The sequence below is a fragment of the Pseudophryne corroboree genome, chromosome 3 (assembly GCF_028390025.1).
Source record: "Pseudophryne corroboree isolate aPseCor3 chromosome 3, aPseCor3.hap2, whole genome shotgun sequence".
NCBI classification, from domain to species: Eukaryota; Metazoa; Chordata; class Amphibia; order Anura; family Myobatrachidae; genus Pseudophryne; species Pseudophryne corroboree.
The window spans coordinates 753,845,660-753,871,738 of record NC_086446.1 but is presented as its reverse complement, the minus strand read 5'-3'; the positions used below and the strand labels follow the sequence as shown (position 1 = coordinate 753,871,738).

The window sequence follows — 26,079 nt, the reverse complement described above, 5'->3', positions numbered from 1 at the left end:
GTTATTTTATCTTAAAGGTGTCGCCCCTCCCGCCGCTCCATCACGCCCTGATTGCAAGGCTGTTATTTCTGGGCCCTTGCTGGGGAAATCCAAGTCTTTGCATGGTCTGGCGAGAAGCCACTCTTCACCCTTGAAGACCACAAAGCTCATTGAGGCGATACCGTTTCCACGGGGCAGACTGAGAAACCGGAATGGGTCTGTCACACACGTGGCATTGCCTCCTGTCCACGTGGCATCGGGTGAACACGATTACTGCTTCCTTTCTGCCTCCTGCCGTGAGCAGAGTCCAGTTACTGATGGTAACGCTGCAACCACCGCAACACTGACCCCACCAGCTCAGTGCGAGGAAGGGTCTCGCTGGAATGTCAAGCACCATCAACATATTACAATAAAGCCCATTGTGCAGTTCAACACACAACAGAAGAAATCCCCTCCAAAGCTGCCTGCATCAAGTGCACCTTCAGTTGTCCCCAACCAAAGTACGGACTGTGGCTTGGTGAAGCCAGAAGCACCTTATAAAAGTATCCAAAAAGATAGTAATGCTCCTCTGGACCATAGGATACCTGCTACAGCAGAATCGGCAGGAAACAGTCCACCGGGCTCAGTATTAAGGTCCTCCGACCCCTTGCCTTATCACAGTGACTGTGGAGAGAGTAGAACTGATGTAAAAAGGGAGAACTCTGTGTCTCGGAGGTCTCTGCGCTGCTACAGGAAGTACACCAGATCCCCCAGTCCCCAGCAATCTACAGGGAGCGAGCGGTCAAGTCGTAGTTGTTCTGGTTCATCCTCCTCCTCTTCTTCAACGTCTCGTTCAAGATCCCCTCCATCAAAGAGGAGAAGAACGTAAGTCGCTGGCTGTAATTTGTTAAATGCCTTTCTCTATCGTCCTTGTGGATGCTGGGGTTCCTGAAAGGACCATGGGGAATAGCGGCTCCGCAGGAGACAGGGCACAAAAAGTAAAGCTTTCCGATCAGGTGGTGTGCACTGGCTCCTCCCCCCATGACCCTCCTCCAGACTCCAGTTAGATTTTTGTGCCCGGCCGAGAAGGGTGCAATCTAGGTGGCTCTCCTAAAGAGCTGCTTAGAGAAAGTTTAGCTTAGGTTTTTTATTTTACAGTGAGTCCTGCTGGCAACAGGATCACTGCAACGAGGGACTTAGGGGAGAAGGAGTGAACTCACCTGCGTGCAGGATGGATTGGCTTCTTGGCTACTGGACATCAGCTCCAGAGGGACGATCACAGGTACAGCCTGGATGGTCACCGGAGCCGCGCCGCCGGCCCCCTTGCAGATGCTGAAGTAAGAAGAGGTCCAGAATCGGCGGCTGAAGACTCCTGCAGTCTTCTAAAGGTAGCGCACAGCACTGCAGCTGTGCGCCATTTTCCTCTCAGCACACTTCACACGGCAGTCACTGAGGGTGCAGGGCGCTGGGAGGGGGGCGCCCTGGGAGGCAAATGAAAACCTTTTTTTGGCGAAAAATACCTCACATATAGCCCCCAGAGGCTATATGGAGATATTTAACCCCTGCCAAGATTCACTAAATAGCGGGAGACGAGCCCGCCGAAAAAGGGGCGGGGCCTATCTCCTCAGCACACAGCGCCATTTTCTCTCACAGAAAGCCTGGAGAGAAGGCTCCCAGGCTCTCCCCTGCACTGCACTACAGAAACAGGGTTAAAACAGAGAGGGGGGGCACTGATTTTGGCGATATTGAGATATATATAAAGATGCTATAAGGGAAAACACTTATATAAGGTTGTCCCTATATAATTATAGCGTTTTGGTGTGTGCTGGCAAACTCTCCCTCTGTCTCCCCAAAGGGCTAGTGTGGGTCCTGTCCTCTGTCAGAGCATTCCCGGTGTGTGTGCTGTGTGTCGGTACGTGTGTGTCGACATGTATGAGGACGATGTTGGTGAGGAGGCGGAGAAATTGCCTGTAATGGTGATGTCACTCTCTAGGGAGTCGACACCGGAATGGATGGCTTATTTAGGGAATTACGTGAGAATGTCAACACGCTGCAAGGTCGGTTGACGACGTGAGACGGCCGACAAACTATTAGTACCGGTCCAGGCGTCTCAGAAACACCGTCAGGGGCGTTAAAAACGCCCATTTACCTCAGTCGGTCGACACAGACACAGACACGGACACTGAATCCAGTGTCGACGGTGAATAAACAAACGTATTTCTCATTAGGGCCACACGTTAAGGGCAATGAAGGAGGTGTTGCATATTTCTGATACTACAAGTACCACAAAAAAGGGTATTATGTGGGAGTGAAAAAACTACCTGTAGTTTTTCCTGAATCAGATAAAATAAAATGAAGTGTGTGATGATGCGTGGGGTTACCCCGATAGCAAATATTGGCGTTATACCCTTTCCCGCCAGAAATTAGGGCGCGTTGGGAAACACCCCTTAGGGTGATAAGGCGCTCACACGCTTATCAAGTGGCGTTACCGTCTCCAGATACGGCCGCCCTCAAGGAGCCAGCTGATAGGAAGCTGGAAAGATATCCTAAAAAGTATATACACACATACGGTGGTTATACTGCGACCAGCGATCGCCATCAGCCTGGAGATGCAGTGCTGGGTTGGCTTGGTCGGATTCCCTGACTGAAAATATTTTATTCATATAGAGCATTTAATAGGATGCATTCTATATATATGTACGTGAGATGCACAGAGGGATATTTGCTCTCTGGCATCAAGATAAGTACGTTGTCCATATCACCCAGAAGATGTCATGGACACGACAGTGGTCAGGTGATACAGATCCCATACGGCACATGGAAGTATTGCCGTATAAAGGGAAGGAGTTAGTTGGGGTCGGTCCATCGGACCTGGGGACCACGGCAACAGCTGGGAAATCCAACCTTTTTACCCCAAGTTACATCTCAGCTGAAAAAGACACCGTCTTTTCAGCCTCAATCCTTCCTTTCCCATGAGGGCATGCAGGCAAAAGGCCAGTCATATCTGCCCAGACATAGAGGTAAGGGAAGTAGACTGCAGCAGGCAGCCCCTTCCCAGGAAAAGAAGCCCTCCACCGCGTCTGCCAAGTCCTCAGCATGACGCTGGGGCCATGCAAGCGGACTCAAGGTGGGGGGGTAGTCTCAAGAGTCTCAGCGCGCAGTGGGATCACTCGCAGGTTGACCCCTAGATAGTACAAGTATTATCCCAGGGGTACAGATTGGAGAGTCGAGACATCTTCTCCTCGCAGGTTTCTGAAGTCTGCTTTACCAACGGCTCCCTCCGACAGGCAGCATTGGAAACAATTCACAAGCTGTATATCCAGCAGGTGATAATCAAAGTACCCCTCCTACAACAAGGAAAAGGGTATTATTTTTCCACACTATATTGTGGTACTGAAGCCAGACGGCTTGGTGAGACATAGTCTAAACTGAAATCTTTGAACACTTACATAAAAGGTTCAAATCGAGATGGAGTCACTCAGAGCAGTGATAGCGAACCGAAAAAAAGGGGACTATATGGTGTCCCTGGACATCAAGGATTACCTCCATGTCCAAATTTGCCCTTCTCAACAAGGGTACCTCTGGTTCGTGGTACAGAACTGTCAATATCAGTTTCAGACGATGCCGTTTGAATTATCCACGGCACCCCGGGCCTTTTACCAAGGTAATGGCCGAAAAGATGTTTCTTCAAAGAAAAAAGGCATCTAAATTATCCCTTACTTGGACGATATCCTGAAAAGGGCAAGTTCCAGAGAACAGTTGGAGGTCGGAAGAGCACTATCTAAAGTAGTTCTACGACAGCACGACTGGGTTCTAAATATTCCAAGAATCGCAGCTGTTTTCCGACGATACGTCTGCTGTTCTTAGGAATGATTCTGGGCATAGCCCAGAAAAAGGTGTTCCTCCGGGAGGAAAAAGCCAAGGAGTTATTCGACCTAGTCAGAAACCTCCTAAAACCAGGCCAAGTATCAGTGCATCAATGCACAGGAGTCCTGGGAAAAATGGTGGCTTCTTACGAAGCGATTCCATTCGGCAGATCTCAGGGGATTTGCTGGACGAATGGTCCGGATCGCATCTTCAGATGCATCAGCGGATAATCCTGTCTCCAAGGACAAGGGTGTCTCTTCTGTGGGGGCTGCAGAGTGCTCATCTTTTAGAGGGCAGCACACTCAGCATTCAGGACTGTGTTCTGGGGACCACGGATACCAGCCTGAGTAGGCTGGGGAGTAGTCACACAGGGAAAAAATTTCCAAGGAAGTATGGTCAAGTCTGGAGACTTCTCTCCACATGAATATACTGGAGCTAAGGGCAATTTACAATGCTCTGAGCCTAGGAAGACTCCTGCTTCAAAGTCAACCGGTGCTGATCCAGTAGGACATCATCATGGCGGTCGCCCACGTTATCAGACGGGGCGACACAAGAAGCAGGAGGGCAATGACAGCAAGGATTCTTCGCTGGGCGGAAAATCATGTGATAACACTGTCAGCAGTGTTCATTCCGGGAGTGGGCAACTGGGAAGATTTCCTCAGCATAAATGAATTCCACCCGGAAAAGTGGAAACTTAATCTGGAAGTTTCCACATGATTGTAAACCGTTGGGAAAGACCAAAGGTGGTTATGATGGCGTCCCACCTGAAGCGCCAGGTCAAGAGACACTCAGGCAATAGCTGGGACGCTCTGGTAACACCGTCGGTGTACCAGTCGGGGTATGTGTTCCATCCTCTGCTTTTCATACCCAATGTATTGAAAATGATAGGAAGGAGAGGAGTAAGAACTATACTCGTGGCTCCGGTTTGGCCAAGAAGGACTTGGTTCCCGGAACTTCAAGAGATACTAAGAAGGGTCTTGATTCGGCAAGAACCGTGTCTGTTCCGGGACTTACCGCAGCTGCGTTGACGCCAAGGCGGGTGAACGCCGGATCCTAAGGGAAAGAGGCATTCCGGAAGAGGTCATCCCTACCCTGGTCAGAGCCAGGAAGGAGGTGACCGCACAACATTATCACCACTTAGGTGAAAATATGTGCCAGGGTGTGAGTCCAGGAAGGCTCCACGGAAGAATTTCAACTAGGTTAATTTCTACATTTCCTGCAAACAGGAGTGTCTATGGGTCTCAAATTGGGTCCATTAAGGTTCAAATTTCGGCCTGTTGATTTTCTTCCAGAAAGAAATTGGCTTCAGTTCCTGAAGTCCAGAAGTTGTTAAGGGAGTACTGCATATACAGCCCCTTTGATGTCTCCAGTGGCACTGGGCGATCTCAACGTAGTTTTGGGATTCCTAAAAAATCACATTGGTTTAAACAACTCAAATCTGTGGATTTGATATATCTCACATGGAAAATGACCATGCTGTTGGTCCTGGCCTCGGCCAGGCGAGTGTCAGAATTGGCGGCTTTATCTCACAAAGCCATATCTGATTGTCCATTCGGACAGAGCAAAGCTGCGGACTCGTCCCCAGTTTCTCCTTAAGGTGGTGTCAGCGTTTCACCTGAACCAGCTTATTGTGGTACCTGCGGCTACTAGGGACTTGGAGGACTCCAAGTTGCTGGATGTTATCAGGGCCCTGAAAATATAGTTTCCAGGTTGGCTGGAGTCAGGAAATCTGACTTGCTGTTTATCCTGTATGCACCCAACAATGCTGGGTGCTTCTGCTTCTAAGCAGTCGATTGCTCGTGGGATTGGTAGCACAATTCAACTTGCACATTCTGTGGCAGGCCTGCCACAGTCTAAATCTGTTAAGGCCCATTCCACAAGGAAGGTGGGCTCATCTTGGGCGGCTGCCCGAGGGGTCTCGGCATTACAACTTTGCCGAGCAGCTAAGTGGTCGGGGGAGAACACGTTTGTAAAATTCTACAAATTTGATACCCTGGCAAAAGAGGACCTGGAGTTCTCTCATTCGGTGCTGCAGAGTCATCCGCACTCTCCCGCCCGTTTGGGAGCTTTGGTATAATCCCCATGGTCCTTTCAGGAACCCCAGCATCCACAAGGACGATAGAGAAAATAAGAATTTACTTACCGATAATTCTATTTCTCGGAGTCCGTAGTGGATGCTGGGCGCCCATCCCAAGTGCGGATTATCTGCAATACTTGTACATAGTTATTGCTAACTAAATCGGGTTATTGTTGTCGTGAGCCATCTTTTCAGAGGCTCCGCTGTTATCATACTGTTAACTGGGTTCAGATCACAGGTTGTACAGTGTGATTGGTGTGGCTGGTATGAGTCTTACCCGGGATTCAAAATTCCTCCCTTATTGTGTACGCTCGTCCGGGCACAGTACCTAACTGGAGTCTGGAGGAGGGTCATGGGGGGAGGAGCCAGTGCACACCACCTGATCGGAAAGCTTTACTTTTTGTGCCCTGTCTCCTGCGGAGCCGCTATTCCCCATGGTCCTTTCAGGAACCCCAGCATCCACTACGGACTCCGAGAAATAGAATTATCGGTAAGTAAATTCTTATTATTTAGAATGTATACTCTCTACTTTCTGTGGAGATTTTAATTTAGTTCTGAAACAAAATATTTTCTCTATCGTCCTAGTGGATGCTGGGGTTCCTGAAAGGACCATGGGGAATAGCGGCTCCGCAGGAGACAGGGCACAAAAAGTAAAGCTTTCCGATCAGGTGGTGTGCACTGGCTCCTCCCCCTATGACCCTCCTCCAAGCCTCAGTTAGATTTTTGTGCCCGGCCGAGAAGGGTGCAATCTAGGTGGCTCTCCTAAAGAGCTGCTTAGAAAAGTTTAGCTTAGGTTTTTTATTTTACAGTGAGTCCTGCTGGCAACAGGATCACTGCAACGAGGGACTTAGGGGAGAAGAAGTGAACTCACCTGCGTGCAGGATGGATTGGCTTCTTGGCTACTGGACATCAGCTCCAGAGGGACGATCACAGGTACAGCCTGGATGGTCACCGGAGCCTCGCCGCCGGCCCCCTTGCAGATGCTGAAACAAGAAGAGGTCCAGAATCGGCGGCAGAAGACTCCTCAGTCTTCTAAAGGTAGCGCACAGCACTGCAGCTGTGCGCCATTTTCCTCTCAGCACACTTCACACGGCAGTCACTGAGGGTGCAGGGCGCTGGGAGGGGAGCGCCCTGGGAGGCAAATGAAAACCTATTTGGCTAAAAAATACCTCACATATAGCCTCCGGGGGCTATATGGAGATATTTAACCCCTGCCAGAATCCACTAAAGAGCGGGAGACGAGCCCGCCGAAAAAGGGGCGGGGCCTATCTCCTCAGCACACAGCTGCCATTTTCCTTACACAGCTCCGCTGGTCAGGACGGCTCCCAGGTCTCTCCCCTGCACTGCACTACAGAAACAGGGTAAAACGAGAGGGGGGGCAAAATAGTGGCAAAAATTATATTATAAAAGCAGCTATACAGGGAGCACTTATTATAAGGCTATCCCTGTCATATATAGCGCTTTGGTGTGTGCTGGCAAACTCTCCCTCTGTCTCCCCAAAGGGCTAGTGGGGTCCTGTCTTCGTTAAGAGCATTCCCTGTGTGTCTGCTGTGTGTCGGTACGTGTGTGTCGACATGTATGAGGACGATATTGGTGTGGAGGCGGAGCAATTGCCAAATATGGGGATGTCACCTCCTAGGGGGTCGACACCAGAATGGATGCCTTTATTTTTGGAATTACGGGATAGTGTCAACACGCTAAAGCAGTCGTTTGACGACATGAGACGGCCGGACAATCAATTAGTGCCTGTCCAGGCGCCTCAAACACCGTCAGGGGCTGTAAAACGCCCTTTGCCTCAGTCGGTCGACACAGACCCAGACACAGGCACTGATTCCAGTGGCGACGGTGACGAATCAACCGTATTTTCCAGTAGGGCCACACGTTATATGATTTTGGCAATGAAGGAGGCGTTACATTTAGCTGATACTACAGGTACCACTAAACAGGGTATTATGTGGGGTGTGAAAAAACTACCTATAGTTTTTCCTGAATCAGAAGAACTAAATGAGGTGTGTGATGAAGCGTGGGTTGCCCCCGATAAAAAGATGCTAATTTCAAAGAAGTTATTGGCTTTATACCCTTTCCCGCCAGAGGTTAGGGCGCGCTGGGAAACACCTCCTAGGGTGGACAAGGCGCTCACACGCTTATCTAAACAAGTGGCGTTACCCTCTCCTGAGACGGCCGCACTTAAAGATCCAGCAGATAGGAGGATGGAAAATATCCAAAAAAGTATATACACACATACAGGTGTTATACTACGACCAGCTATAGCGACAGCCTGGATGTGCAGTGCTGGAGTAGCTTGGTCAGAGTCCCTGATTGAAAATATTGATACCCTGGATAGGGACAATGTTTTACTGTCTTTAGAGCAAATAAAGGATGCATTTCTTTATATGCGTGATGCACAGAGGGATATCTGCACACTGGCATCACGGGTAAGTGCTATGTCCATTTCGGCCAGAAGAAGTTTATGGACGCGACAGTGGTCAGGCGATGCGGACTCAAAACGGCATATGGAAGTTTTGCCGTATAAAGGGGAGGAGTTATTTGGAGTCGGTCTATCAGATTTGGTGGCCATGGCTACAGCCGGGAAATCCACCTTTTTACCTCAAGTTACTCCCCAACAGAAAAAGACACCGACTTTTCAACCGCAGCCCTTTCGTTCCTTTAAAAACAAGAGAGCAAAGGGATATTCATATCTGCCACGAGGCAGAGGAAGGGGGAAGAGACAGCAACAGGCAGCTCCTTCCCAGGAACAGAAGCCCTCCCCCGCTTCTACAAAAGCCTCAGCATGACGCTGGGGCTTCTCAAGCGGACTCGGGGGCGGTGGGCGGTCGTCTCAAGAATTTCAGCGCGCAGTGGGCTCACTCGCAGGTAGATCCCTGGATCCTGCAGATAATATCTCAGGGATACAGGTTGGAACTAGAGACAGATCCACCTCGCCGTTTCCTGAAGTCTGCTTTACCAACGTCCCCCTCCGAAAGGGAGACGGTCTTGGAAGCCATTCACAAGCTGTACTCTCAGCAGGTGATAGTCAAGGTACCTCTTCTACAACAAGGAAAGGGGTATTATTCCACTCTATTTGTGGTACCGAAGCCGGATGGCTCAGTAAGACCTATTCTAAATCTGAAGTCCTTGAACCTGTACATAAAGAAGTTCAAGTTCAAGATGGAGTCACTCAGAGCAGTGATAGCGAACCTGGAAGAAGGGGACTTTATGGTATCCTTGGACATCAAGGATGCGTACCTCCACGTTCCAATTTACCCCTCACACCAGGGGTACCTCAGGTTCGTCGTACAAAACTGTCACTATCAGTTTCAGACGCTGCCGTTCGGATTGTCCACGGCACCTCGGGTCTTTACAAAGGTAATGGCCGAGATGATGATTCTTCTTCGAAGAAAAGGCGTATTAATTATCCCATACTTGGACGATCTCCTGATAAGGGCAAGGTCCAGAGAACAGCTAGAGATGGGATTAGCACGGTCTCAAGAAGTGCTAAAACAGCACGGGTGGATTCTGAATATTCCAAAATCCCAGTTAATGCCAACAACTCGTCTGCTGTTCCTAGGGATGATTCTGGACACGGTTCAGAAAAAGGTTTTTCTCCCGGAGGAAAAAGCCAAGGAGTTATCCGAGCTTGTCAGGAACCTCCTAAAACCAGGAAAGGTGTCTGTACATCAATGCACAAGAGTCCTGGGAAAAATGGTGGCTTCTTACGAAGCAATTCCATTCGGCAGATTCCACGCAAGAATTTTCCAGAGGGATCTGTTGGACAAATGGTCAGGGTCGCATCTTCAGATGCACCAGCGGATAACCCTGTCTCCAAGGACAAGGGTATCTCTTCTGTGGTGGTTGCAGAGTGCTCATCTATTGGAGGGCCGCAGATTCGGCATACAGGATTGGATCCTGGTGACCACGGACGCCAGCCTGAGAGGCTGGGGAGCAGTCACACAAGGAAGAAACTTCCAGGGAGTGTGGACGAGCCTGGAAACGTCTCTTCACATAAACATTCTGGAACTAAGAGCAATCTACAATGCTCTAAGCCAGGCAGAACCTCTGCTTCAGGGAAAACCGGTGTTGATCCAGTCGGACAACATCACGGCAGTCGCCCATGTGAACAGACAGGGCGGCACAAGAAGCAGGAGTGCAATGGCAGAAGCTGCAAGGATTCTTCGCTGGGCAGAGAATCATGTGATAGCACTGTCAGCAGTGTTCATCCCGGGAGTGGACAACTGGGAAGCAGACTTCCTCAGCAGACACGACCTTCACCCGGGAGAGTGGGGACTTCATCCAGAAGTCTTCCACATGCTGGTAACCCGTTGGGAAAGACCAATGGTGGACATGATGGCGTCTCGCCTCAACAAAAAACTGGACAGGTATTGCGCCAGGTCAAGAGATCCGCAGGCAATAGCTGTGGACGCGCTGGTAACGCCTTGGGTGTACCAGTCGGTGTATGTGTTTCCTCCTCTGCCTCTCATACCAAAAGTATTGAGAATTATACGGCAAAGAGGCGTAAGAACGATACTAGTGGTTCCGGATTGGCCAAGAAGGACTTGGTACCCGGAACTTCAAGAGATGATCACGGAAGATCCGTGGCCTCTACCTCTAAGGAGGGACTTGCTTCAGCAGGGTCCCTGTCTGTTTCAAGACTTACCGCGGCTGCGTTTGACGGCATGGCGGTTGAACGCCGGATCCTAAAGGAAAAAGGCATGCCGGAAGAAGTCATTCCTACTTTGATTAAAGCAAGGAAGGAAGTAACCGTGCAACATTATCACCGCATTTGGCGAAAATATGTTGCGTGGTGCGAGGATCGGAGTGCTCCGACGGAGGAATTTCAACTGGGTCGATTCCTACATTTCCTGCAATCAGGATTGTCTATGGGTCTCAAATTGGGATCTATTAAGGTTCAAATTTCGGCCCTGTCGATTTTCTTCCAGAAAGAATTGGCTTCAGTCCCTGAAGTCCAGACTTTTGTTAAGGGAGTGCTGCATATACAGCCTCCTGTAGTGCCTCCAGTGGCACCGTGGGATCTCAATGTGGTTTTGGACTTTCTAAAATCTCATTGGTTTGAACCACTAAAAAATGTGGATTTGAAATATCTCACATGGAAAGTGACCATGCTACTAGCCCTGGCTTCGGCCAGGAGAGTGTCAGAACTGGCAGCTTTATCTTACAAAAGCCCATATCTGATTTTCCATTCGGACAGGGCGGAACTGCGGACTCGTCCGCATTTTCTCCCTAAGGTGGTGTCAGCATTTCATCTGAACCAGCCTATTGTAGTGCCTGCGGCTACAAGTGACTTGGAGGACTCCAAGTTACTGGACGTTGTCAGAGCATTGAAAATATATATTGCAAGGACAGCTGGAGTCAGAAAATCTGACTCGTTGTTTATATTGTATGCACCCAACAAGATGGGTGCTCCTGCGTCTAAGCAGACGATTGCTCGTTGGATCTGTAGCACAATCCAACTTGCACATTCTGTGGCAGGCCTGCCACAGCCTAAATCTGTAAAGGCCCACTCCACAAGGAAGGTGGGCTCATCTTGGGCGGCTGCCCGAGGGGTCTCGGCATTACAACTTTGCCGAGCAGCTACGTGGTCAGGGGAGAACACGTTTGTAAAATTTTACAAATTTGATACTCTGGCTAAGGAGGACCTGGAGTTCTCTCATTCGGTGCTGCAGAGTCATCCGCACTCTCCCGCCGTTTGGGAGCTTTGGTATAATCCCCATGGTTCTTTCAGGAACCCCAGCATCCACTAGGACGATAGAGAAAATAAGAATTTACTTACCGATAATTCTATTTCTCGGAGTCCGTAGTGGATGCTGGGCGCCCATCCCAAGTGCGGATTATCTGCAATAATTGTACATAGTTATTGTTAACTATTTCGGGTTATTGTTGTAGGGAGCCATCTTTCAGAGGCTCCTCTGTTATCATACTGTTAACTGGGTTCAGATCACAAGTTGTACAGTGTGATTGGTGTGGCTGGTATGAGTCTTACCCGGGATTCAAAATTCCTCCCTTATTGTGTATGCTCGTCCGGGCACAGTACCTAACTGAGGCTTGGAGGAGGGTCATAGGGGGAGGAGCCAGTGCACACCACCTGATCGGAAAGCTTTACTTTTTGTGCCCTGTCTCCTGCGGAGCCGCTATTCCCCATGGTCCTTTCAGGAACCCCAGCATCCACTACGGACTCCGAGAAATAGAATTATCGGTAAGTAAATTCTTATTTTTCAATGCACCTCACAGGCCTAAAGCTTTCGCAGTGCAATGTAGTCAGAATAACATGGGTGATAAATTGTGAAGCCATAGATCTCTCGGCCAAAGCTGGTGTAATGCGCATTAATAAGTTGCAGCAAAGAAAAAAAGATGACTTTGAGGCACTAACAAAGAGTCCTCTCTTTTTGTTTGCTACAACTTGCTAATCTGACTCTGGGGAGAACCACCAACCAGAAAAGATCAGCCCTACTCTATGGGAAAATCTGTTAATGTTTGGTTAGTACAATCATAATTTAATGATGGACTTAGGGCTTTATTCAGAGATGGGAGGAGTTTGCTGCAGACACAGTCAGATCTGCGTTCATCTCCTCACATGCTGGGGGCTGCCCAGCAAAGGGCAAGTCCGCCCATAATGTGTGAGGCCGCCTCCGGATGCTTGCGGACGCAGCAAAACGAAGGTAGTCTCCTGGGACTGCGCGGTCAGGCGGCCCCACGCCATTTAAAAAAAAAAAATGGCTTTGTGTGACAGCACGCAACGGTCCCGGCCCCCCAAATGCTGCATCGCCGACCCGCGAACGTCCGCCGATGTTGTTCGCATTGCGGTCGCATTCATCGGGGATGCGACTGCAATATGTGTGCCCGCGCAGCAAACTGCGTTGCTGGCCGCATCTGTCAGTCTGAATAACCCCCTTAATTTCTGTGCACAATCTCGACCATTGCTCCTGTAATGCAAGTTACTGGATGGAATTCCACATGTAAAACAATAACTAGCCAGCTAATTTGGGGCCTTGCATAGCTTGCAACAGAGCCACCGAGTGCTGCTTTTCCTGCAAGAATTGCAATTCTTGGCAAACTTTCTGGTGGATGGTAATCTTTGTATTTGGATAAATACCGCACCGGTGTATAGAATATGGTAAAATAGATCAAATCAGCCAAAATGAATAGTTATAGAAAACGCTCAGTTTTCAGTTATGATTTGGCGGTGCACCCAAAGTCAATGGGGCCGCTAACAAAAACAGTGAAGAGAAAAAAGAGACTCTTTTTTTTTTTGTGGGCGCACTCTTTACTTTTAAATGATAATGTAGATATTACATGAATCAAATACGGAAAAAATCTAAGTATAAAATATAACTTTTATTAGCATCATGGAATAAAAGGATGTATAGTCGTCAAGTAAGGTAACAATCCAATATATACTGAAATTAGGATAACAAAAATTATGTTGATCCTCAGTAACATAAACGAATAATATAAAGTAAATAAATGTTCAATTAGTAACAAGTCAATGCTGGAATTAGCATAATCGGTCCCGATTGCATAAATCTAGTAAGAATGCCATGAAAATAATAAATTAAATACTATTTTTTCACTTGTTAATTTATTATGTGAAAAAATAGAATAGAATTACACTGCCGGGGTTACCGACCTAACCCCGGCAGTGTAATTCTATTCTATTTTTTCACATACTATTTTTTCACTTGTTAATTTAACCACGGCTGTGCAGTTTATTTCATCCAATTTAATTGATTGATATAATTTAATCCTTTGATGTAATTCATTGTTTCTCCATCCACTAGGGGCCACTGGAACGTAGTTACAATGGGGAATAGTAGGCAGTAATTGGGAGCTGGCACTTTAAAAAATTCTAACCCTGTGGCTAGCTCCTCCCCTACTATCTCCCCTCCAACCCAGTCTTAGTTTAGTGCCCAAGGGAGCTAGTTCACTTGGGTTTAGCTGAAGAAATTTTTTCTTTTATTTTTCTTCACACACACACGCACAGACTGGCAGCTCTGCCACTGCCAGTCTGCACCGCGGGAGCTGCCGGCGGGGTCCCATCGCAGCTGCGTGCGGCTCGGGATGGGCCCCGGCTGAGGGAGACACTGAGCTCTCCTGAGTTGGCGGACACCACTCCATCCAGCAGAAGATTCCGGCAGCACGGCAGCGGTGAGTATCTGACGGCCGGACACCGCTGCGTGTGTCGGGGCCACCCTCCACCACTGAAAGGTGTGTATATCCCCCCCACCCAGAGTGTTGGGATGAAGGGGTGACGGGGGTTCTGAAGAATTAATTTTATTATTGGTGACTACAGGGGGACAGTGACAGAACACCCCTACAGCACCCTAACAACCCCCCCAATCCCCCCAATCCCCCCCCCCCCCCCCTCCTCGGATTATTATTAATCATTTTTATTTATTAAAAAAAAAAAAAAATAACAGCGCTGTGTCCCGCCCGCCGCCCGCTCTCCTCACTGCTCGGATCCCCGCCAGCGCGGCTCACAGAGCCGCTACAGGGATCCGACATAAGGACACACTGCAGTTTTAAATTTGGCACCGTCAAGGAGGGGGGCGGGGCTTAATCCCGCTCTGCGCGCCCGGAAGTAGCGCGCGCGCTGGGGACCCGTTCTTTTCCTGTCAGCAGCAGCGCGGGACGGAGGCCACGCGACCACACAAGAGCAGTTACAGTGGGGAAGGGGGGCACTACAGGTACAATATTTGTTTATTGCAGCCTGTCACTGCACACAGTATCGTGCAGGACAGATCGGCTGCTGTGGCTGAATTCTTTTCCCTGCTTCCCTCCCCTCCCTCCCATTCTCCCTATAGCTGTTTTCCTGTGGGGGAAGGGTATCAAGTTTAGGTGCTGCCATGACCACCAAAGGCTCCAAGGCAGCACAAAAGCAGGGTCAGGTTTTAGGTGAGGAGTCACAGCCATCAGCTCAGCCCTCCTCAGAACCCCAGAGCGCCCCGACATGGACGACACAGCTCACAGAGGTGATGTCCCTGCTGACTGGGGAACTTAAAGCCTCTCGGGAAGATAGAGAGGCGGCCCGGTTCCGACAGCTTGTCCCGGTACCGGCGCCAGAACCTGCATGGGCAGTCTCATTGGCAAAGTCAGTGGAAGGGCTTTCCAGGGCTGTAATACCTTCCCTAGCCCCGTCCTTTAGCCACCCCCAACAGGCTGCAAAAAGAGATTGCTAGCCTCTGTGTTACAGGACTTTGATGATGATATGCCTCAATTAGATGAGGCGGGGTTAGATGTACAGGATATACAGGATGTGGATATCCAGGATACTGACGATCAGGTATATGAGGACTCTGAACCAGTAGCTCAGGGTATAGAGGCTCTTATTACTGCTATTCGCTCAGTCTTACAGGTGGAGGAGACGGAAGACATCTTACGCCCTTCAAGGTTTGGCACCGACCAATACCTGCCGGTGACTTTTCCAGTTTCGGAGGAGCTGGATGCGCTTATAACAACAGCCTGGAAGCATCCAGACGCGAAATTTCAGGTATCAAGAAAAATGTTGTCTTCCTATCCTTTTCCCGCAGGTAGCAGAACGCGCTATGAGACCTCTCCGATCGTGGATCCTTCGGTGTCTCATCTGTCCAAAAAGACGGTCCTGCCTGTTCCGGGGGCAACTTCACTTAAGGAGGCGTCAGATAGGAAGTTGGAGTCTACCTTAAAGAATATTTACTCTGCGGCAGGGGTTTTGCAGCGCCCGGCGCAGGTAGGTTGTTGGGTCAACAAGGCGATCGAAGCTTGGGCGGAACAATTGTCCTCTGGAATTCGTGACGAATTACCGGCGGATCAATTGATAGACTTGGCAGAACACATCCGTGAATCAGCCCTTTATCTTTGCGAAGCGTCCAAGGACATAGGTGTTCTCGGAGCTAGAATTTCCGCTTTAACAATTGCGGCCCGCAGAGCGCTATGGCTCCGGCATTGGCATGCGGATACGGAATCCAAAAGGGCGGCAGAGGCGTTACCCTTTACGGGGGAGTTTCTGTTTGGTAAGGATCTGGATGCCTGGATCTCTACGGCCACGGGGGGTAGGTCGGCTTATCTTCCTTCTGCTGCTCCAGCCACTCGCAGACCATATAGGGGTCCCTCTTTTCGATCCTTTCGTGCCCCTTCCAGGTTTCGAGGACAGGCCAGGGGGGGTGGAGCTTCTACCTTCCGTGGCCATAGAGGTAGAGGCGGCGGCAGGGGTAGAGGTTCCGCAGCCTCAGCCCAGTCAGACGTTAAGTCTTCTGGCACTGCCACCGCATGACGGGCCTCCCTCCCACCTGGGAGATCACAGGGTGGGAGCTCGTTTGTGGGATTTCAAGGAGGTCTGGATACAGTCCTGCCCAGATGCTTGGGTTCGGGATCTCATCACTTGCGGTTACAAGCTCGTTTTTCAGGAACAACCACCCCAGCGGTTCTTTACCACGGGTTTGCCAGTTTCCGACAACCGGGGAGTTGCCTTACAAACCGCGGTCCAGAAGCTTCTGTCTGCAAGGGTTGTGATCCCTGTTCCCTCGCATCATCGAAAACAGGGCTATTACTCAAGCCTGTTTCTAGTACCGAAGCCGGACGGCTCAGTCAGACCAATCCTGAACTTGAAAGATCTCAATCCGTATTTGAAGGTGTTCAAGTTCAAGATGGAGTCCCTCCAGTCTGTTATTGCGGGGTTGGAAAAAGACGAGTTTCTGGCATCCTTAGACATCAAGGACGCATACTTACATGTTCCCATTTGGCCGCCTCACCAGGCTTTCTCTAACGTCCTAAGTGGATGCTGGGGACTCCGTAAGGACCATGGGGAATAGCGGCTCCGCAGGAGACTGGGCACATCTAAAGAAAGCTTTAGGACTATCTGGTGTGCACTGGCTCCTCCCCCTATGACCCTCCTCCAAGCCTCAGTTAGATCTCTGTGCCCGAACGAGAAGGGTGCACACTAGGGGCTCTCCTGAGCTTCTTAGTGAAAAGTTTTAGATTAGGTTTTTTATTTTCAGTGAGACCTGCTGGCAACAGGCTCACTGCATCGAGGGACTAAGGGGAGAAGAAGCGAACTCACCTGCGTGCAGAGTGGATTGGGCTTCTTAGGCTACTGGACATTAGCTCCAGAGGGACGATCACAGGCCCAGCTTGGATGGGTCCCAGAGCCGCACCGCCGGCCCCCTTACAGAGCCAGAAGGCAGAAGAGGTCCGGAAAATCGGCGGCAGAAGACGTCCTGTCTTCAACAAGGTAGCGCACAGCACTGCAGCTGTGCGCCATTGCTCTCAGCACACTTCACACTTCGGTCACTGAGGGTGCAGGGCGCTGGGGGGGGGGCGCCCTGAGACGCAATAAAAACACCTTGGATGGCAAAAAAATGCATCACATATAGCTCCTGGGCTATATGGATGCATTTATCCCCTGCCAGAATCCATAAAAAAGCAGGAGAAAAGTCAGCGAAAAAGGGGCGGAGCCTATCTCCTCAGCACACGCGCCATTTTCCCTCACAGCTCCGTTGGAGGGAAGCTCCCTGTCTCTCCCCTGCAGTCACTACACTACAGAAAGGGTTAAAAAAAGAGAGGGGGGCACTAATTAGGCGCAGTATTAACTATACAGCAGCTATAAGGGGAAAAACACTTATATAAGGTTATCCCTGTATATATATATATATATAGCGCTCTGGTGTGTGCTGGCAAACTCTCCCTCTGTCTCCCCAAAGGGCTAGTGGGGTCCTGTCCTCTATCAGAGCATTCCCTGTGTGTGTGCTGTATGTCGGTACTTTTGTGTCGACATGTATGAGGAGAAAAATGATGTGGAGACGGAGCAGATTGCCTGTAATAGTGATGTCACCCCCTAGGGGGTCGACACCTGAGTGGATGAACTGTTGGAAGGAATTACGTGACAGTGTCAGCTCTGTATAAAAGACAGTGGTTGACATGAGACAGCCGGCTACTCAGCTTGTGCCTGTCCAGACGTCTCATAGGCCGTCAGGGGCTCTAAAGCGCCCGTTACCTCAGATGGCAGATATAGACGCCGACACGGATACTGACTCCAGTGTCGACGGTGAAGAGACGAATGTGACTTCCAGTAGGGCCACACGTTGCATGATTGAGGCAATGAAAAATGTTTTACACATTTCTGATAATACGAGTACCACCAAAAAAGGGGTATTATGTTCGGTGAGGAAAAACTACCTGTAGTTTTCCTGAATCTGAGAAATTAAATGAGGTGTGTGATGATGCGTGGGTTTCCCCCGATAACAACGGATAATTTCTAAAATGTTATTGGCATTATATCCTTTCCCGCCAGAGGTTAGGGTACACCCCCTAGGGGGGATAAAGCGCTCACACGCTTGTAAGGGCTCTACCTTCGCCTGAGATGGCCGCCCTTAAGGATCCTGCTGATAGAAAGCAGGAGGGTATCCTAAAAGGTATTTACACACATACTGGTGTTATACTGCGACCAGCAATCGCCTCAGCCTGGATGTGCAGTGCTGGGTTGGCGTGGTCGGATTCCCTGACTGAAAATATTGATACCCTAGATAGGGACAGTATATTTTTGCCTATAGAGCATTTAAAAGATGCATTTTTATATATGCGTGATGCACAGCGGAATATTTGCCGACTGGCATCAAGTCTAAGCGCGTTGTCCATTTCTACCAGTAGAGGGTTATGGACACGTCAGTGGTCAGGTGATGCGTATTCCAAACGGCATTTGGAAGTATTGCTTTATTAAGGGAGGAGTTATTTGGGGTCGGTCTTTCAGACCTGGTGGCCACGGCAACAGCTGGGAATTCCACGTTTGTACCCCAGGTCGCCTCTCAACATGAGAAGACGCCGTATTATCAGGCGCAGTCTTTTCGTGGACAAGCGGGCAAAAGGTTCCTCATTTCTGCCCCGTGACAGAGGGAGAGGAAAAAGGCTGCAGAAATCAGCCAGTTCCCAGGAACAGAAACCCTCTCCCGCCTCTGCCAAGCCCTCAGTATACGCTGGGGCTTTACAAGCAGAATCGGGCAAGGTGGGGGGCCCGTCTCAATGAATTTCAGCGCGCAGTGGGCTCACTCGCAAGTAGACCCCTGGATCCTTCAGGTGATATCTCAGGGGTACAAATTAGAATTCGAGACGTCTCCCCCTCGCCGTTTCCTAAAGTCGGCTTTACCGATGTCTCCTTCTGACAGGGAGACCGTTTTGGAAGCCATTCACAAGCTGTATTCCCAGCAGGTGATAATCAAGATACCCCTCCTGCAACAGGGAACGGGGTATTATTCCACACTGTTGTGGTACCGAAGCCGGACGGCTCGGTGAGACCGATTCTAAATCTAAAATCTTTGAACACTTACGTACAGAGGTTCAAATTCAAGATTGAGTCACTCAGAGCAGTGATTGCGAACCTGGAAGAAGGGGACTACATGATGTCTCGGGACATCAAGGATGCTTACCTTCATGTCAAAATTTACCCTTCTCACCAAGGGTACCTCAGGTTTATGGTACAGAACTGTCACTATCAGTTCAGACGCTGCCGTATGGATGGTACACGGCACCCCGGGTCTTTACCAAGGTAATGGCCGAAATGATGATATTCCTTCGAAGGAAGTGAATTTTAGTTATCCCTTCCTTGGACAATTCCCTGGTAAGGGTAAGATCCAGGGAACAGTTGGAGGTCGGTGTAGCACTATCTCAGGTAGTGTTGCGGCAGCACGATTGGATTCTCAATATTCCAAAATCGCACCTGGTTCCGACGACGTGTCTTCTGTTCCTAGGGATGATCCTGGACACAGTCCAGAAAAAGGTGTTTCTCCCGGAGGAGAAAGCCAGGGAGTTATCCGAGCTAGTCAGGAACCTCCTAAAACCGAGCCAAGTCTCAGTGCATCAATGCACAAGGGTTCTGGGTAAAATGGTGGCTTCCTACGAAGCAATCCCATTCGGCAGATTCCACGCAAGAACTTTCCAGTGGGACCTGCTGGACAAATGGTCCGGATCGCATCTTCAGATGCATCAGCGGATAACCCTGTCACCAAGGACAAGGGTGTCCCTCCTGTGGTGGTTGCAGAGTGCTCATCTTCTAGAGGGCCGCAGATTAGGCATTCAGGACTGGGTCCTGGTGACCACGGATGCCAGCCTGCGAGGCTGGGGAGCAGTCACACAGGGAAGGAATATCCAGGGCTTATGGTCAAGCCTGGAGACATCACTTCACATAAATATCCTGAAGCTAAGGGACATTTACAATGCTCTAAGCTTAGCAAGACCTCTGCTTCAAGGTCAGCCGGTGTTGATCCAGTCGGACAACATCACAGCAGTCACCCACGTAAACAGACAGGGTGGCACAAGAAGCAGGAGGGCAATGGCAGAAGCTGCAAGGGTTCTTCGCTGGGCGGAAAATCATGTGATAGCACTGTCAGCAGTATTCATTCCGGGAGTGGACAACTGGGAAGCAGACTTCCTCAGCACGACCTCCACCCGGGAGAGTGGGGACTTCACCCAGAAGTCTTCCACATGATTAAAAACTCGACAGGTATTGCGCCAGGTCCAGGGACCCTCAGGCAATAAGCTGTAGACGCTCTGGTATGTGTTCCCTCCTCTGCCTCTCATACCCAAGGTACTGAGATTGATAAGATGGAGAGGAGTAAGCACTATATTCGTGGTTCCGGATTGGCCAAGAAGGACTTGGTAACCGGAACTTCAAGAGATGCTCACGGAGGATCCGTGGCCTCTACCTCTAAGAAGGGACCTGCTCCAGCAAGGACCCTGTCTGTTCCAAGACTTACCGCGGCTGCGTTTGACGGCATGGCGGTTGAACGCCGGATCCTGAAGGAAAAAAGGCATTCCGGATGAAGTCATCCCTATCCTGATCAAAGCCAGGAAGGATGTAACCGCAAAAACATTATCACCGCAATTGGCGAAAATATGTTGCGTGGTGCGAGGCCAGTAAGGCCCGACGGAGGAAATTCAACTGGGTCGATTCCTACATTTCCTGCAAACAGGAGTGTCTATGGGCCTGAAATTGGGGTCCATTAAGGTTCAAATTTCGGCCCTGTCAATTTTCTTCCAAAAAGAACTAGCTTCAGTCCCTGAAGTTCAGACGTTTGTAAAAGGGGTACTGCATATACAGCCTCCTTTTGTGTCTCCAGTGGCACTTGGGATCTCAATGTAGTTTTGGGTTCCAAAAGTCACATTGGTTTGAACCACTTAAATCTGTGGAGTTAAAATATCTCACATGGAAAGTGGTCATGCTGTTGGCCCTGGCCTGGGCCAGGCGCGTGTCAGAATTGGCGGCTTTATCCTGAAAAAGCCCTTATCTGATTTTCCATTCGGACAGGGCGGAATTGAGGACTCGTCCTCAGTTTCTCCCCAAGGTGGTTTCAGCGTCTCACCTGAACCAACCTATTGGTGGTGCCTGCGGCTACTAGGGACTTGGAGGCCTCCAAGTTGCTAGACGTTGTCAGTGCCCTGAAAATATATGTTTCCAGGACGGCTGGAGTCAGGAAATCTGACTCGCTGTTTATCCTGTGTGCACCCAACAAGCTGGTTGCTCCTGCTTTTAAGCAGACTATTGCTCGTTGGATTTGTAGTACAATTCAGCTTGCACATTCTGTGGCAGGCCTGCCATAGCCAAAAATCTGTAAATGCCCACTCCACAAGGAAGGTGGGCTCATCTTGGGCGGCTGCCCGAGGGGTCTCGGCTTTACAACTTTGCCGAGCAGCTACTTGGTCAGGAGCAAATAAGTTTGTAAAATTCTACAAAATTGATATCCTGGCTGAGGAGGACCTGGAGTTCACTCATTTGGTGCTGCAGAGTCATCCGCACTCTCCCGCCCGTTTGGGAGCTTTGGTATAATCCCCATGGTCCTTACGGAGTCCCCAGCATCCACTTAGGACGTTAGAGAAAATAAGAATTTACTTACCGATAATTCTATTTCTCATAGTCCGTAGTGGATGCTGGGCGCCCATCCCAAGTGCGGATTGTCTGCAATACTTGTACATAGTTATTGTTACAAAAATCGGGTTATTATTGTTGTGAGCCATCTTTCAGAGGCTCCTCTGTTATCATGCTGTTAACTGGGTTCAGATCACAGGTTATACGGTGTGATTGGTGTGGCTGGTATGAGTCTTACCCGGGATTCAAAATCCTTCCTTATTGTGTACGCTCGTCCGGGCACAGTATCCTAACTGAGGCTTGGAGGAGGGTCATAGGGGGAGGAGCCAGTGCACACCAGATAGTCCTAAAGCTTTCTTTAGATGTGCCCAGTCTCCTGCGGAGCCGCTATTCCCCATGGTCCTTACGGAGTCCCCAGCATCCACTACGGACTATGAGAAATAGAATTATCGGTAAGTAAATTCTTATTTTTCTCCGGTTCGCAATACAGGACGCTCATTTACAGTTCCAGGCCCTTCCTTTCGGTCTCTCTTCTGCCCCCAGAGTGTTCACAAAGATCATGGCGGTCATGATGGCCCTGCTTCGGAAGCAGGGTGTGACAATTGTTCCCTATCTGGACGAACTGCTAATAAAAGCAAGCTCAGCAGAACGGTTACTTCAGAATATCCGGATGACACAGGACCTTCTGATCCGACACGGGTGGGTCCTGAATTTTCCGAAGTCTCACTTATGCCCCTCACAACGGCTGTTGTTTCTGGGAATGATTCTCGACACAGTCCATCAGAGGGTTTTCCTTCCGCGGGACAAGATACTTTCTCTGCAGACACTGGTAAGATTGGTCCTTCAACACCGTCGGGTGTCAGTATATCTGTGCATTCGCCTGCTGGGAAAGATGGTAGCAGCGTTCGAGGCTCTTCCGTACGGTCGCTTCCACTCTCGACCGTTTCAGCTGTGTCTTCTAAATCAATGGTCAAGATCTCATCTGTTCCTTCATCAGCGGGTGACGCTATCTCCAAAGGCACGGTCATCGCTGCTCTGGTGGCTCCAGTCGACCCATCTGTTGGAAGGAAGATGGTTCGGCATATGGGATTGGACTCTCCTCACCACGGACGCCAGTCTGCGAGGCTGGGGGGCAGTGACCCTGGGACATCAGTTTCAGGGGCGCTGGTCAATCCACGAATCCGCTCTCCCCATAAACATCCTCGAACTAAGGGCGGTGTACAACGCCCTGCTGCAGGCACATCACCTCCTGCGAGGTCGAGCGGTCAGAGTTCAGTCCGACAACGCCACGACGGTAGCATACATCAACAGTCAGGGCGGCACTCGCAGCCGCGCAGCGATGAGGGAAGTCACCAACATCCTTCTCTGGGCGGAGAAGTATGCTCTGTCCTTCTCGGCAATATTCATTCCGGGAGTGGACAATTGGGAAGCCGACTATCTAAGCCGGCAGGACATGCACCCGGGAGAATGGTCACTACATCCCCAGGTGTTTTGGCAACTGGTCCGCCGGTGGGGAAAACCACAGATCGACCTCATGGCGTCCCGCCTGAACCATCAGTTGCCTCTTTACTACTCTCGGACGAGGGACCCGGCGGCGGCGGGTGTGGATGCTCTCACGGCTCCTTGGAATTTCCAGTTCGTTTACCTCTTTCCTCCTTTCCCGCTGTTGCCGAAGGTTCTGCAACGCATCAAGAGAGAAGACGCTCTGGTTCTCCTAGTGGCTCCGGATTGGCCACGCAGGGTTTGGTACTCCACTCTACATCTGTTGTCCCTTCTACAACAGGGTCCTTTTTGTTATCCAGACTTACGCAGGCTACGTTTGACGGCGTGGCTGTTGAGAAAGCCATCTTGACAAGGAAGGGGATTCCTCGTACAGTTATACCTACTATGCTTCGGGCTAGAAAGTCGGTTACATCTTCTCACTACTACCGCATTTGGAAGGCTTATGTAGCATGGTGTGAACGTCGAGAATTTTCTCCTTCCGTGTATAGCTTAGCCCGTCTTCTCCATTTTTTGCAGGCGGGTTTTTCAGCAGGCCTAAGACTGGGCTCACTAAAAGTGCAGGTCTCTGCTCTTTCGGTTTACTTCCAGAAAAGGTTAGCCTTGCTGCCTGAGGTTCAGACCTTCTTTCAAGGGGTTCTTCGAATACAGCCTCCCTTCCGTCCTCCAACAGCGCCATGGGACCTCAGTCTTGTCCTGTCCTTTCTGCAGTCTTTGTTTGAGCCCCTGGAATCAGTAGAGATAAAATATCTCACCTGGAAGGTGGTTCTTCTCCTGGCGCTGGCTTCAGCTAGACGGGTGTCGGAACTGGGGGCTCTCTCTTGCAGGTCTCCTTACCTGGTGTTTCATGCGGATAGGGCCGAGCTTCGTACTCGTATGTCCTTTCTACCTAAAGTGGTGTCTGATTTTCACATCAATCAGCCGCTTGTCGTCCCGGCCCTCTCGGGGGACTCTCCGGATGCGAGATCATTGGACGTTGTAAGAGCGCTCAAGATCTATGTGGATAGAACTTCGGCTATTCGGAAGTCTGATTCCTTATTTGTGCTGTACGACGCTGCCCGCCGTGGTTGGCCGGCCTCTAAGCAGACCTTGTCTCGATGGATTCGACTGACCATCAGACAAGCTTATTTGGCGACTTCTCGGGTACCTCCATCTTCCATTTCAGCACACTCCACACGCTCTGTGGGACCTTCTTGGGCGGCTGCCCGGGGGGTCTCTATGACTACTTTATGTCGGGCGGCTACTTGGTCCGGCCGTCATACGTTTGTCAAATTCTACAAGTTTGACACTTATGCGGCCTCTGCATCTCACTTTGGCCGAGCGGTTTTACAGGACTCAGCGCTCTCCCACCCGTTCTGGGAGCTCTGGGACGTCCCCATTGTAACTACGCTCCAGTGGCCCCTAGTGGATGAAGGAGAAATCAGGATTTTGGTACTTACCGATAAATCCCTTTCTCCGATTCCACAGGGGCCACTAAACGCCCGCCCAGCGCTGTTCCTCCTTGTTGTTTTTTGCTTAACGGTTTGCGGTTCAATTAATGACCGCTTGTTGAGTTCAGGTTAACCTGTTTATTATTAGGTTCGATTCCAGGGTTAGTTTGGGTTATCCTGGTTGAGTAGACGTCAATAACCTCCTCTACCTTATGGTTTTCTTTATTACAGCTCTCCTTGGGCACCGTTTTACGTAGACTGGCTTGGAGGGGAGATAGTAGGGGAGGAGCTAGCCACAGGGTTAGAATTTTTTAAAGTGCCAGCTCCCAATTACTGCCTACTATTTCCCATTGTAACTACACTCCAGTGGCCCCTGTGGAATCGGACTAAGGGATTTATCGGTAAGTACCAAAATCCTGATTTGATAGGAATTACAAGATATGTTTATCAGTAGATCAGTGGGTCCTTTTGTGACCTGGAATCAGCAACATTGACAAAGTATCTTTTTCCTTCTGGGGCTCAATCACGGAGCACTGGCAACATTGCTGTTACATTTTAAAGCCTGATATTATGTTCTTTGCATTCATGTGAAGAACTCATCACTTTCTATCATTTGTTAATGTCTGTGCATATTAAGAATCTTAGTTTTGACATTATTCATAAATTGATCTGACAGGCACTATCATCTGCTTTCATCCTTTATATCTTTTTCGTGGACTCTCACCATTGATTCAGGGTTTATCCCTGTCTAACATTGGCAGCAGATCCATCTTTTTCTTTCTACTATACATTTAGTGAACTCTCATCAGTGATTCCAGAGCCCTTGCCTTCATCCGCAATCTTCTACTATCATACCACACTGCAAACGCCCAAAACCGTCCGATCTTGGAAGCTAATCCGTGTCGGGCTGGGTCAGTACTCTAGTGGGTGACCATTGAGGAATACCCGGTGTTGTAGAGCTCACATTGGTCCGTTACGCTCTGAGTCTAACGCTGACAGCAGATTCACACTATCTTTTTCTTATCTGCTCTATCCCCTGCTCAAATAGTGTGAAAATTATCATTTTATCATTTGATCTTGCACGGTTATAGGGCCAACCAGTTTAGGCAGCCCCAGTATTAATTGGAGGCGTTATATTTGATTTATCATTTCTCTGACGTCCTAGTGGATGCTGGGAACTCCGTAAGGACCATGGGGAATAGACGGGCTCCGCAGGAGACTGGGCACTCTAAAGAAAAGATTAGGTACTATCTGGTGTGCACTGACTCCTCCCTCTATGCCCCTCCTCCAGACCTCAGTTAGAATCTGTGCCCGGCCAGAGCTGGGTGCTCCTAGTGGGCTCTCCTGAGCTTACTAGTAAAGAAAGTACTTATTAGGTTTTTTATTTTCAGTGAGCTTTCTGC

At 49.7% G+C, this 26,079-nt stretch overlaps 1 protein-coding gene and 1 pseudogene across 2 annotated transcripts in view; both read left to right on the top strand.

The window, feature by feature from the left end:
• Positions 1-26,079, top strand: part of PPRC1 (PPARG related coactivator 1) — a 79,126-nt gene that overhangs the window by 32,286 nt on the left and 20,761 nt on the right. For both annotated transcript variants that reach the window (XM_063962360.1, XM_063962359.1), the window contains one exon: positions 18-843. In XM_063962360.1, the coding sequence (XP_063818430.1) occupies positions 18-843 (826 nt within the window). The remainder of the gene's footprint in view (positions 1-17; positions 844-26,079) is intronic.
• On the top strand, positions 25,518-25,636 carry LOC134897975 (5S ribosomal RNA; annotated as a pseudogene).